This window comes from Linepithema humile, chromosome 2 (genome assembly GCF_040581485.1).
Source record: "Linepithema humile isolate Giens D197 chromosome 2, Lhum_UNIL_v1.0, whole genome shotgun sequence".
NCBI classification, from domain to species: domain Eukaryota; kingdom Metazoa; phylum Arthropoda; class Insecta; order Hymenoptera; family Formicidae; genus Linepithema; species Linepithema humile.
The window spans coordinates 15,251,295-15,264,663 of record NC_090129.1 but is presented as its reverse complement, the minus strand read 5'-3'; the positions used below and the strand labels follow the sequence as shown (position 1 = coordinate 15,264,663).

General features: G+C 30.2%; 1 protein-coding gene across 2 annotated transcripts; it reads left to right on the top strand.

The window, feature by feature from the left end:
• The first annotated feature begins 5,042 nt into the window (after window positions 1–5,042).
• LOC105668549 (uncharacterized) lies at window positions 5,043–13,369 on the top strand. 2 transcript variants are annotated; one of them, XM_067348534.1, is made up of 11 exons: window positions 5,046–5,382; window positions 7,809–8,079; window positions 8,182–8,400; window positions 8,512–8,592; window positions 8,677–8,754; window positions 9,263–9,355; window positions 9,585–9,626; window positions 9,701–9,850; window positions 9,978–10,195; window positions 10,354–10,522; window positions 10,618–13,369. In XM_067348534.1, the coding sequence occupies exons 2-11, from the start codon at window positions 7,809–7,811 to the stop codon at window positions 10,758–10,760; spliced, it is 1,464 nt and encodes a 487-aa protein (XP_067204635.1). In that variant the 5' UTR covers window positions 5,046–5,382; the 3' UTR covers window positions 10,761–13,369. The 2 variants fall into 2 exon arrangements, 1 of the variants encoding a protein (XP_067204635.1); XR_010888283.1 differs by lacking the exon at window positions 9,978–10,195 and having other exon boundaries at window positions 5,043–5,382; window positions 10,618–10,757.

The following is a 13,369-nucleotide window of genomic DNA, read 5'->3' as shown; positions in this document are numbered from 1 at the left end:
TAATTAACTATCAAATAAGAATAATGGAGCTTAGTCGTATATGTTTGAGTGCAATTATAAATTCATACATAAAATATTATGATTGCAATGATAATAATAAAGTGTTCTTACAAAAACTATTTTCACATTCCAAAAATATAAAAAATGCTCATGTGTCGCTCTATGTATACGCATATAAATATGAGTATTTAAGAGACTTAGTAGATGTTAATAATATACACACGACTCTAACGAGAATTATGATTAAAACAAACTATAAATATTTATGTGATTTCATAGAGTTTTATATCGATTATATTGATTTTAACTTATTGTCAATTTTTGATATAAGCGAATGTATTTTAAGAAAGTATTCAAGTAAATTTGATATGACTTTACTATCTAGAATAAAAAAACTACCTGAAAGTATTATAATTGACGAAATAGATAGAGTAAGTATTAAAGATGTGTGTAAATTTCAAAATCTGTCAGAAAATTTTATACGACGGTTTTACGATATAGTTGAATGGAATTATATATCTAAATATCAAGTTTTATCAGAAGATTTTATAGAAAGTTTTAAAGATAAAGTTAATTGGAAATATATATCAAAATATCAAAATTTATCAGAAAACTTTATAAGAAAATTTAAAAAAAAAAGTTAATTGGAATTATATATCTTCGTCTGATAATAGTTTAAGTCACGATTTTATATACGAATTTAGACATAAAATAAACTGGAAAAACCTGTCAAAATGTTATAAAAATATTGATAAATCGTTCCTATTAAGATTTAATAAATATATATATTTTGACTACTTATATTTTAATTTGGATTGTCATATATATAATAATTTTACTAGTCAATTAGATTATACAGTGCCATATGAGAATATTATAAAAAGTATTGACTATCTAGATATAGATATGCTTATCAAAAGAAATAACATAACTAAAGAAATTTTAAACGACAATTCTGTGCGTAAGTATCATCACACTATATTTAAGTTATTGTTCCTAAATAAGAAATTAGAATTATGTGATATAGAAAACAGTGATTATGCTATAGATTATATGTTCCTCAGTAGAGAATACTCTTTAAGCGAAGACTTTATAGAAAATAATATTGATAAGTTGTATATTTACGAAATTATACGTAATCAAAAACTTTCTGTTAATTTTTTAAGGAAACATTCCAATGTATTTATACTTAATGATATTTTACAATATCATAAAATGCCTGAAGACTTTATTGTAGATAATATAGATTATGTAGACTGGAGAATAGTATTAAAATACCAAAACATATCAAACTCGTTCATATATAATTTTAAGGACATAATTCCTTGGAAGTATGTTTCGTTATACTATAGAATATCTTTATATATCTTTGTCTTTATCAATTATCCGTTGTATTTCCTTCGCACCTGTATTTATATCCTTTAATAAATTAAAATTTTTCTCACTAACGTTTGAAATGTTATTTTTCATAATAGATAACTCGTTTTCAGATTTATTTACTCTGTCTTTTAACTCTTCTATAATTTTGTATATTTTATCAAAATAAGAATTATTTCTTGTATTTATTTCACTTACAATATCAATGATGTATTGTTCCAATCTTGGTTTTTCACTATCATATTTACTTTCTAATTCATTTAACTTTTTCTCTATGTTTGTAAATTGAATATCAACTTTATCTGATAATTTTTTTTCATCTTCATTAATCTTTTTAATATGATCAGATATATGTTTTATATCTTCTATCGAACTAATTGATGATAACCCTGGTAGAAAGTGCCATGCTAGATCCTGATGTCTAGCTAGCTCCTATCTTGACTGTCATGTTGTATCCCTATTTAATATAATAAATTTAGTTTTGAAGTGGCGCGAATCAGCGTCAAGCTATTTCTAACGAGGTGCTAGAAATATACTATGTTAATAATGTCTAATTAGAAATAGCCTGGCGCTAGTTTTTTCCAGACTACTTCTAGTCAGGGCTATTCAAGGCTGGGAAAAGATCATTTCTGACATGAAATATGACATTTCTGGCATAAAATATGACATTCGGAATTAGTTAGGCTAGGAATCGAGAGATTTATGTACTGCAGTCTGCAAATATATCTAAATAATCTAGACGTTTTAAAATGGATAAAAATTTGAAATTATTCTCTGCGAGATACAGAGCTTCCAAATATAGAAATACTTTAAAATTTAAAAGACACATTAAACAAATTAGTATTAATAGGCAAAACAATAAATTGAGGAGCGGCGTGGAATCAAAAATAAAAGAGCATTGTGGCAATTCCAATGATTTAAGAAAAGAACCTGTATTTGACACCCAAGAATCTATTTCAGTTTCTGAAAATAAAATTAATAATCAAGACACTAATAGTGATGATTCTAGTGAGTGTAACAACGATGAGATATATGAAGAAAACGAAGATAATGATGTTAATGATCCTGAGACTCACGTAGAAACTGAACCCACTGATGCAGACGAAGAAAAAAAATTAAGAGCATGGGCTTTAGAATGTCAAGTTCCGCAATCAACTTTAGATAAGTTGTTAAATATTTTTCGGGCTAGGTTAATGCCTTCATTGCCAAAATCCGCAAAAACCTTTTTGCAGACTAATACTGCAACATACAAAATAATTACAATGACAGATTCTGACGGCACTGAGGGACAATTTACTTACTTTGGTATTAAACAAGGCCTACAGTCTTGTGTAAATAACGATATACATAACAGCAATACTTTAAATTTAATTATTAATATCGATGGCATAAAACTATTTAAATCTAGTGCAAAAGTTGTATGGCCTATACTCGTAAAAGTTTACTTTGAACCTGACGTTTATTCTCCATTTGTCACAGCATTATACTCAGGAAATCATAAACCGAAGGATGTAGAAGAATTTTTATGTCAATTTATTTTAGAAATTAACGATCTTAAGCATAGTGGCATAGATATTAACGGTAAACAATATGAAGTAAAAATCAAATGTTTTGTATGTGATACACCGGCTCGATCATTCTTGAAAGGTATAAAAGGACACAATGCTAAATATGGCTGTGAACGGTGTACAATTGAAGGAATAAAAATTAATAATACAATGACATACATAACCAAAGATAATTGTGAAAAACAAACTGACGAAACTTTCAGAAATTTCAACGATATCGAACATCACACAATTGTTTCTCCGCTTGTATTAATACAGCCATCATTGAATATGATAGATCAATTTATTCTCGACTCAATGCATCTTTGTTTTTTAGGAGTCATGAAAAAAATATTGGATGCGTTGATGTCTAATGATTTAAATGTTAAATTAAGTCAAGAGCAGAGAAGCGAATTATGCAAGAAAATGGAAATTATAAAACACCAGCAGCCAATCGAGTTTGACCGAAAAATTAGACCTGTATCGTGCCATTTAAATTATAAAGCAGTGCTCGGAATTAGTCTGAACATTTCAGCCGATTTCCGTGATATACGCCTCCTTTCCTCTCCTTACCGCGCGCGCCGCAGCCGCTAGGGCCAGCGCCGCCGAGCGTTAGGAGCGACACTATCTGATTATGAGTGGGTTCTTTTCCCTATTTATTAAAATTTTAAAAAATGTATTAAAATTTATTAAAAATAAATTTTTTATTTTTAAATTTATTAAGTGGAAATATTTCAATAGATTTCCACGTCACCCATGAGATACTAATGCTGACGCGTTTTTTTTAAAATGGTTTCCCCCGTAGACCTATTCCACTAAAGATAAAAATAAATTCTTAATTTAAAAAAAAATATATATGTAAAAGAGATTTTCTTAATTAGATTTTCTTAGCCTTTTATGAGAATGAACAATTGATGCAATAATGTAGATAAAAACCACTTTTTGAAAAACGTGTCAGTATTAGTACCTCATGGGTGACGTAGAAATCTATTGAAATATTTCCACTTAATAAATTTTTAAAAAAATTTATTTTTAATAAATTTTAATAAATTTTTTTAAATTTTAATAAATAGGGAGAAGAACCTACTCATAGAACCTAATCAGATAGTGCCGCTCCTAACGCTCGGCGGCGCTGGCCCTAGCGGCTGCGGCGCGCGCGGTAAGGAGAGGAAAGGAGGCGTATACCACGGAAATCGGCTGAAATGTTCAGACTAATTCCGAGCACTGTTATAAAGCAACAGATTATAGATTTATTTTATTATTCGGCGGGCCAATTCTATTTAAAGATATTCTCGATAAAAATATGTACAAGCATTTTCTTCTTTTACATGTAGCATGTCGAATGTTATGTTCAAAAAATGCTTTAAACTATGTCGATTACGCCAGAGATCTGTTGCAAAAGTTCATTTTAATATCAAAAGAACTGTATGGTCCAGAATTTGTGGTAATGAACGTACACAGCCTTCAACATATACCAGACGACGTACAGAATATGCAATGTAACTTAAATTACATAACTGCGTTTCCGTTTGAAACTTTTTTAGGAAAAATGAAAAACACATTACGTTCACCACACAATGTTGCTCCTCAATTAGCTCGAAGAATGCACGAAAAAAAATTATGTCTTAATGAAAAACCGTCTCTTCCTTCAATAGAAATTCTACAACAGACTAATGGAGAAATAAAAAAATTAAAATATAAACAAATAACCATTACAACAAAATCACCCGACAATACTGTTATTTTAAACAATAAAAATATTTGTCGTATAAAAAAAATATGTGTCACAGATGGTATTTTTAAAGCAAACGTCGACATTATGAAAGTAAAGGATTTCGTGTACACATATCCGTGTAATTCTGCAAATGTAGATATTTATGAATTAAATCCTAAACCAGCATCAACAGACAAATCAATTTTAATTAATACAATTTCAACAAAATTAATGATTTTAAAACCAAATAAAGAAAATACAAAAGTCTTTGCTTTGGGACTTTTGCATTAATATAAAAGCGAATATTTAAGTTTACAATTGGCTTAGTGTGATGTGGTGCGGTGATAAGTGCGGTGATAAGTGCAGTGTGCAAAACATGAAAATATGGATTCAAATAGAAAGGTTTATAACCAATGTAGTGTGGTTGGCAGTGATAGTCGTGTAGAAGCTTGCAATTTCCAAACTTTTGCACTCTAAACCACTACACAAAGCAAATGCTTTGTGTATACCGCAGGCTAACGTCTGCAGAATTCGAACTGAAGAAAATAGTGTCTATCTAATGTCAAAATAGACGGTGTCAATATTCATGTGTGAATGTCGACAATGTTGTCATAGAAACGCTACCAAGGCTCGAGAAACAAAAAACATTGCAGAAAACACGAGCACGAACAAGATGGCAGGACTACTGAACGAAAAGTATTTACAAGATTGAACATCGCTATTGATAAAAATCGAATTTTCACAGTAAGTGATATTGTAACATAGCCAGTGACATAATTTTTCTACAGGTTGCTGGTGTTACGTCCTGATAGATGTAGAATTTTTTTTCGTTGGGCTCGGCGATCGACGTAAACGGACCTGACCGCACGAGCCGAGCGGCACGTTTAGGACTTGCGACGGGTCAGCGACTGGAAGAGTCGTTTTTACTCCGTCAACAAGTCAACCGCTCGTGGTTCCCTTTTTGGGTCAAGGAATTGAATCCCTATTACCCGGGGCGGAACCTTTGTGCGCAATTTGAGAGGGAAGGTGTGAGGGGGTGACGAACGAGGAGGGTGTGGTTAAATAAAAAAAACAAAAGTTTAATTTATTAAAGACAACATTTTAATTCGATTGAATTTATAATTAGGATACAAAACTTAATTCTTAATTGCAGGTGCTAATAATTTTATTTGTGTATTCTTTACAAATGTGTGTGTGTGTGTGTGTGTATGTGGATTATTCCTCAGGGGAAAGGACTAGATTTAAGAAATCAAACCCTGTAAATTCAGGGTTAGGAAGATGCGGAGGAGGCTCGACGTATTCAATGGTGGTGGCTTCGGAGTTGACGGATATGTTGTCAAACTCCGGATCGTTATGTGGGAGTTCCTCCAGTTGAGCCTCTGCTGGAGGAGGGTGGAAACGGACAGGCGAAGGGGGTCTGTAGTCCAGGAGCTCTTCAAGGATCGGAGAGATGGACCTGGGGGTAGGAAGTGGTGAAAGGTCAAGAAAGGGTTGAGGAGATTGTTGAGGAGATTGTTGAGGAGATTGTTGAGGAGATTGTTGAGGAGATTGTTGAGGAGATTGTTGAGGAGATTGTTGAGGAGATTCCTGAGGAATCGATGGTGATACGGGAGGTGGGTCGGTTTGAGTGTGTGTGGTTATACGAGAGTTACTACGTGGGGTGTGTCGCCTAATTCTAACGGGTCTCACGGTGACCCTCGCCGCGTATCTAAGGTATGGTGGGAGGAATATAGCTATGCAGAGAGCGAATGCTGAAAGGTCCGAGCGATTCCGCCGATTGTTGAGTCGCGGCAAATTTTTAGTTCTCACTGATAAATAGCACAACAAAGTTTATAGGGACGGAGCACAAAATAATAATAAAGAGAGGAAAAATAAAACAAATGAACTAACTTACTCGTTACAGGATACTTTCGGATTGAGTTGAATGTGTACGGTGGTTTTGAGCAGGCGCCCCGTTGAGGGATGGTGTGTAGGCGTCGGACCCTTTTGTCAACGTGTGGGCACCCTGCTGCTGGATGGTGTCGTCAGGGTGATGAACCCTCTACTTGGTCGTGACAAAGTATCGACCTTTTTTATTTCGCGGCCAGAACTACTCGGAAAACTGTCTTAAGGACTTGGCAAAACTTGCTTGATAACTGAGTGACTAATTGGGTTTAATTGCGCTTGGAGCCACCAAAACACGGGTTTTTATACCCTTTCCTTGGGGTGGATCCATTTGGAAAATCTTAGGTTTTTGAAGCGGGGATCGAATAGGAATTAGTCTTGTGAGAAGATTTTTAATGTGGGGGAGGATGGCGTCATTTTTAACTAATAGGATTAGGTTTAGGTAATTAAGTTACTTGGAATGGGGGTAGGAAGAAAGGGGCCCTAACGAATAAGGAATAGCGTCGTTTCGGGTCCATATGCGATGGGGGTAGGTTTTTGAGGTGGCGTAACCCGGTTGGTGTTAATTAGTATAGGTGGGGTGCATCTCAGTGTCTTAAGATCTAGGTGGGCGTAGTCTTTAGACCGTACGACGGAATGAAGGGTGGTCTATAGAGGTGCTTGCCCCGATTCCCGGCTTTCGGATTGGAGGGTTGAGAATCGGTATATGAGTTCGCGAGGCCTTGGGTCACTGATCTAATAAATTTGATAGTTTACGACTGTCGCGTGGCCCTGGGGTCGCGTGGAGAGTGCGATTAATGCATCTCGGTTTCCCAGACCTACTGAACACGTGCACCGTATCAGGTGTCATGCCTTCTAGGCGTGCGACTGTGGTCATTACCCGATCGTCACTCGGTAAAATCCTATCTATTAGGGTTCCCGTAGGCAGAATCCAAGTATATGGCTAGCTAGTGCCAGTTTTTATTTCCTACTTTAAACATCTGGAGTCGACTAAAGACTCCGGTTACCGCAAGTTTTGACTTTTATGATTTTTCTGACGACGATAGGCACGCTGACCGACCAAGGTATTTTCAAATATCTATCCCCCTTGCTATTTTTCTCTGTGAGAAAGTTCGAGCTCATGGTGTCTCGTGAGAAAAACAGCTCTGGCGTTATAATATTCTTTAAAAGTTTTTTGTTGGTCCCGTGTTTACTAGGTCTGGTATTTAATAAAAAGAAAAGAATCGTGAAGTCTGATCAGGACGTAACACTGGGTATATTTAAATTTGTTTATCTTATATTTATAGATGTCTGACACTAGTGATAGTGACGACGAAAGTCGTCCATACGTGATCGTCCAATTCGTGACAAGAGGAAGAAAAGGGTCCACAAAACAACTGGACATTGTGCCAAGAAATTGGCTCGACTGGAACGCGAAGACAAAGAAAATAAAATGTAAATTTCTTCCGCCACCATACACTGAGAGAGATTCCGAACTGTTACATAACATTGTAAAGAATTTAGACACTGCACCAACATCATGGCCGGAGTACACCGTAGAAATTAAAGCACATGGAAGTATGAATTTATGTAATTTTACTATTAATTATATAAGAAGTTAATACTGTGAAATATTACCAAATTTTTATTATTGTTATTATTGTAATAAACTTATTACAGAAACGTATGCCGATGCTCTGCTTAGATTACAATTATTAAATGACAAGGAATTTGCTTTTACAAGTAATTCAAATGAAGATCAAAATGAAAAATCAAAGAAGGTAGAAAATTCAATTCGCAAAAAAAAACTTCAAAAAAATGAAGAACGGATAAAAGAACTATTCAATTCTGTCACGACAGTGGAAGAATTTCTTCACGAGGATCGTCTTCCAAACGAATGTATTTGTAAAATGTGTATTTAAAGCATAATTAATAGGATGAGATGTATTAATAATCTATTTTTATATTCAATAATAATTTATAATTATTAATTATTTTTAACATTTTCAGCTTTTAAAATATTGAAAAAGACTGGCGAAAAATCATATGCAGGAAAAATTGGTTCTTCCAAATTATCTAGCTCATCTAAATGTACTTTGTGATTGTCTAAGTTTAATATTTAATGTATCTATTTAGATTTTTACCGCATATAATTACATTTTCTTATTTTTTTAGGTGAAAGTTTATCAAAAAGATTTAAGAAAAAGAATAAATGCACGGACAAATCTGCAATATGTGATACCTTATTCGAAGGTAACTTTATTAGAATGCATATGTTTCATATAATTCAATTATGTATCTTACTTTTTTATTATTGCCACTACATTTACATCAATTGCCCTACATAACTATATATTATTATATTTTTATACATTACAATCTACAACGCCTGCAACATAATTGAAAATTTTTTATAATTTTATACAACATAATTTAACATTTATTTTGGTATAAAAATCATTTGATGTTGATGAATATAGTAATTCTTCCTGCTCAGTCTATTTGTTTAAGAATAATATTTTAAAATTGATTATATTGCATAATTAGTTAATTAATATATTTAATTTTCTTTACTATACGTATTATTTTAATTGTTGTAATATACAGATGAGAAATCTAATGAAGTTTGTAAAAAATGCTAGTAATTCTCAAATTAATTCACTTGAACAAACATCATTTTTCTGTGTTTACATTCGTAATTAAATACTTTGCATCATTTATTTTAATTTTACACATTATTATTTTTATAATTATTTTCCAGATGAGTGTATGTCACAGCAAACCAACGACAAAAATTACACTGCAATGAAAAATGATTCTTATGAAGAATCTAGTAAAGATAAACATGACAAAGGTAATTTATAAAATTTCTTATTTATATTCGTTTACATTCAGATTAGATTTGTTCACAACATTAAATGTTGATATTCTTAATTATCCTGAATTACAGAAGTAAATGGCAAATGAGAAATCGTATAATTATAAATAATAAAATACGTTTCAATGATTTTATAATGATGAAATGTTTCTTTATAGAATACATTATTTACGAATTCTTTAATTTTATGGTGTATTTTTTTCAGATGAAAAATTCTATGACTTGGACTTGTTTTCAAATAATTTAGGTATGGTATTTTTAGATAAACTTATACTATATATTTCTTGACTAATTTTTACTAGAAGTTTGTATATTTTTCAGATCAACAGTGCCAGGAGGAAAATGTCTTACTGTTTGAAAATGAAATACCCGTCATATCAACTATTCCGAATATTTTAACGAACCAGCTAAACGAGGGTTCCGCTGATGTTATACAACAGTTGAAATCTGCGATTGAAATAAATGATACAAGTTAGTTGAAATTATAAACGCAATCGAAATTTTCCACACACACATATATATATATATATATATATATATATATAATTTTTCATGTATATATGTTTCGAAATTTTTTAAAATAAATTTTTATTTACAGAAATAAATTTGCTACTTTCAAAAGTAGAAAATATCGCATTTGATATAAAAAAAATAAAAAGTGTTCTGATTAATCAAACGGCTGCTTGTAATAAAAAAACAAATCAGGAAAAAAAACATTTTCTTGTTCAGAATAATATTGATTTTCCTTTATTGACAGAAAAAGATTTTGATGAATTTAACACAAAATTAAAAATGGAAAATTTTCGTTCTGAATTTGTAAGTGCTTCTGGTATAAGTATAATAAATCTGGTATAAGTATAATTAAAATGTGTGTAGTATGTGTGCGTGTGTGTGTGTGTGTGTATGTAAAATATAATAACAGTTCTTTGATAGTGTTTTGCATAGTCTAACAATTTCTATGTTTATATTTTCAGTGTGCTTATTTACGTCAGTACATCGATGTAGATCAAACATTATCGAAAAACATTAGCAACAAATTAAAAATAATTATGTCAAGAGAGATTGCATTAAAATACACGGCAATTAAAGAGATAAACGGGAAAAAAGTTTTCAAAAGAACTCGTCTGTATCAGTGTATTGAAGGTAAAATAACTATATTATTTAATTATTATCAGTAAGTAACTGAACTCATACCGTGTATGTGCATAATTTATTATTTCTATTTACAATTATTTCAGACATATATATCGGATTAAATATAAAGGGAGAATATATTAAAGAATCCCACATTTTGAAGACAATCAGCAATACTTTGTCGAATGCAAAAGACTGGGAGGGACACCGAAAGGATCGAATTAAAAACCAAACTCTAAACGCCTAATAACTGTCTTTTCAAGTTGTTAATTTTTTTAAATTATTCTTAAATTATTCCTTAATTGTATTTCTCATTTTATCATTCATATAGAATAAAAAGTTCACACAATAGTTGAAACAATTTTGTTCAATGTTTTAACATATTAATACTTTCATATAACTTCCATATTTAAATGTCCAGATTAGCAGTGCTTAAAAAATTTATGTTAATATAATTTTGGATATAAAACATTGAGTTTCTATTGAATATCATTTTCTGTGAACATTTAGATCTTTTCCGAACATTGCAACGTCAAATTCTATACGGACATGTGTATGTAAAAATATTAAGAGAGAATTATCGAAAATTAAATATTTTATATTTTGTTATATATATTTTTAATGAAAAATATTAAATTTTATTTTTAACATCTGGATGTCGATTATAAAAATAAGAACTGCGTGAGAACTAGCTATCGCCACATCATGGCTAGATAGTACAACATCAGAACTACCGTGCGCCACACCACGGCTAGATAGCACTACACTAGAGCTAGCTAACGCCTGACTAGTCGATTAAGTCGGGTATTAGACTGGAAGAATGTGATGATTTTGTGTCTGGCGCTAGTCTGCATGCCATACTAGCTCCTTATCAGGCAGTGGGGCAAGTAAGTTAGCGCCAGCCTAGCACCATGGTGATTTTTCTACCAGGGAAGAAACTATTGTATTTTGACTTTTCTGATTCGAAATATATTTCGATGTCATTCTTGAGTTTCTTTATTTCTTCTGGATATAAATCATATTTGGTAATCATTTCCTTTAGTTTTTCATTTGTTTCATATAAATCTACAAGCATATTATCTTTATATATCGAAGAGTACTCGTAATTTTTATCCTTCAAGTTCGATATTATACTGTTATCAATTAATTTCTCATATTTTTTTATATCTTTTTCAATATTATCTATATGGTTGGAATTTTCATTCAAACTAAAATAGATTTTTAAAATATAATAATATCGTAAATTAAAGTTATCAAAATTATCTAATATAAAACTGTTATATACTGACTTAAATGAATTGTTTATTGTCATATTATTCTTTCTGCAATAATCACCGAGTACAAAGAAATAACTAATAGTACTTATCGTTTCAAAATAATAGATTTTTTTCTTGTATTTTAACAATTTATTCATAATATTGGTATTGTCTATATTCCTTATACTATTTAATATTACATTACTTGAAATAATAGGCTTTTGCAATTCTTTCGTAAAATCATCCAGTGTTATTTCGTTATTAATATATTTTTTAATATACTTAAAATGTTTTTTAAAATAAACATCTTCTAAAAAATTAGATATGTCTTCTAATTTTTTATCAATACCTTTTTTCCTTATTTCTGTTATGAAATTATAATATTCATTTTCCAGTTTTGATATATCTTGCATTTCTTTTTTTGTAAATATATCTTGTATAATATTATTTATTTTTTTATAAAACTCTAAGTATTGTATATATATTTCTATATATATACTATTATCTTCTTCATCTAAAGCATTTAAAATTAAATGTTTTACATTATTAATAGAAATAATATTTTTAAGGTTATAAGTATCTAATTCACTCTTTTTTTTTATAATATTATTTAAATTAGGAAAACTGATATTAAAAATTCCCGGAAAATAAAACAAACTCATTTAAGATGAATAAAAATATATTCAGAACAGACTTTACTACAAACGAAATAAAAGAAGCTGTGTTTAGTTATATTAATATTAAAAAAAAAAGTGAATTTGATGAAGTATATAATTCTCAGTTAAATTTTAACTACAATAAAGATATATGCTGGTACTGTAACAGGAAAATAAAGAAATATATTTGGGATAGAAAAAGGTATGGATTTTTCTGCTCTATAATGTGCAGTGAAGTGTTTTTTGGAAATATATGGACTATGTTTAATTATGTAGATAAAGTAGATATAAATTTGGTTCCCATAAATATTATAGAAAATAAAGATGATATCTTCAGACTTATAGATGACACAAAAGATTTTTCTAAATTCAAAGGATATTTCTATGAAAATAATAATAATTATTATTTTCACTTAAAAGCATTTAAAGATTTTAATATTTTATATGATAAATTAATTAAAATAGTATTGATATATAATAATAAAAGGTGTTTATCATGCAATAGTGAAATAGAAAACAATCATAATATTCTAAAATGTGATAATCTATTTATAAGTTTTTGTTCGGTGATTTGTAAAGGCTCGTATTTAAAATTGTTAGAACGATATATATATATAGATGAACAAATTAATATTTACATACCACCAATAATATTTTTTGAAGACAGCAGTGAAATTATCAACATAATAAAAAATGTTTCTGACACGTATATATATGGAGGGTTGGATTGTATAACGTCAGATAATAAAATAAAAATAACAATATTGACAAAAAGGTAAAAATTACTGATAGTCTGTGCTATTTTCAATTTTATATAAAGAGTTGGTTATCATTTTTGGTTTATAATTGGTATATTTTATTTTGTCTACCTCAATTACGTTATTAAAATAATTATTAGTTATAGTATAAATAAACATATTCCACAAATCTTCTTTTTCGTCTTT

Coding starts and splice junctions, on each gene's coding strand:
- LOC105668549 (XM_067348534.1), top strand. CDS start 7,809: ATGTCTGACACTAGTGATAGTGACGACGAAAGTCGTCCATACGTGATC. Junction 9,627..9,700: donor CTTGTTTTCAAATAATTTAG/GTATGGTATTTT, acceptor TATATTTTTCAG/ATCAACAGTGCCAGGAGGAA. Junction 10,523..10,617: donor TCTGTATCAGTGTATTGAAG/GTAAAATAACTA, acceptor CAATTATTTCAG/ACATATATATCGGATTAAAT.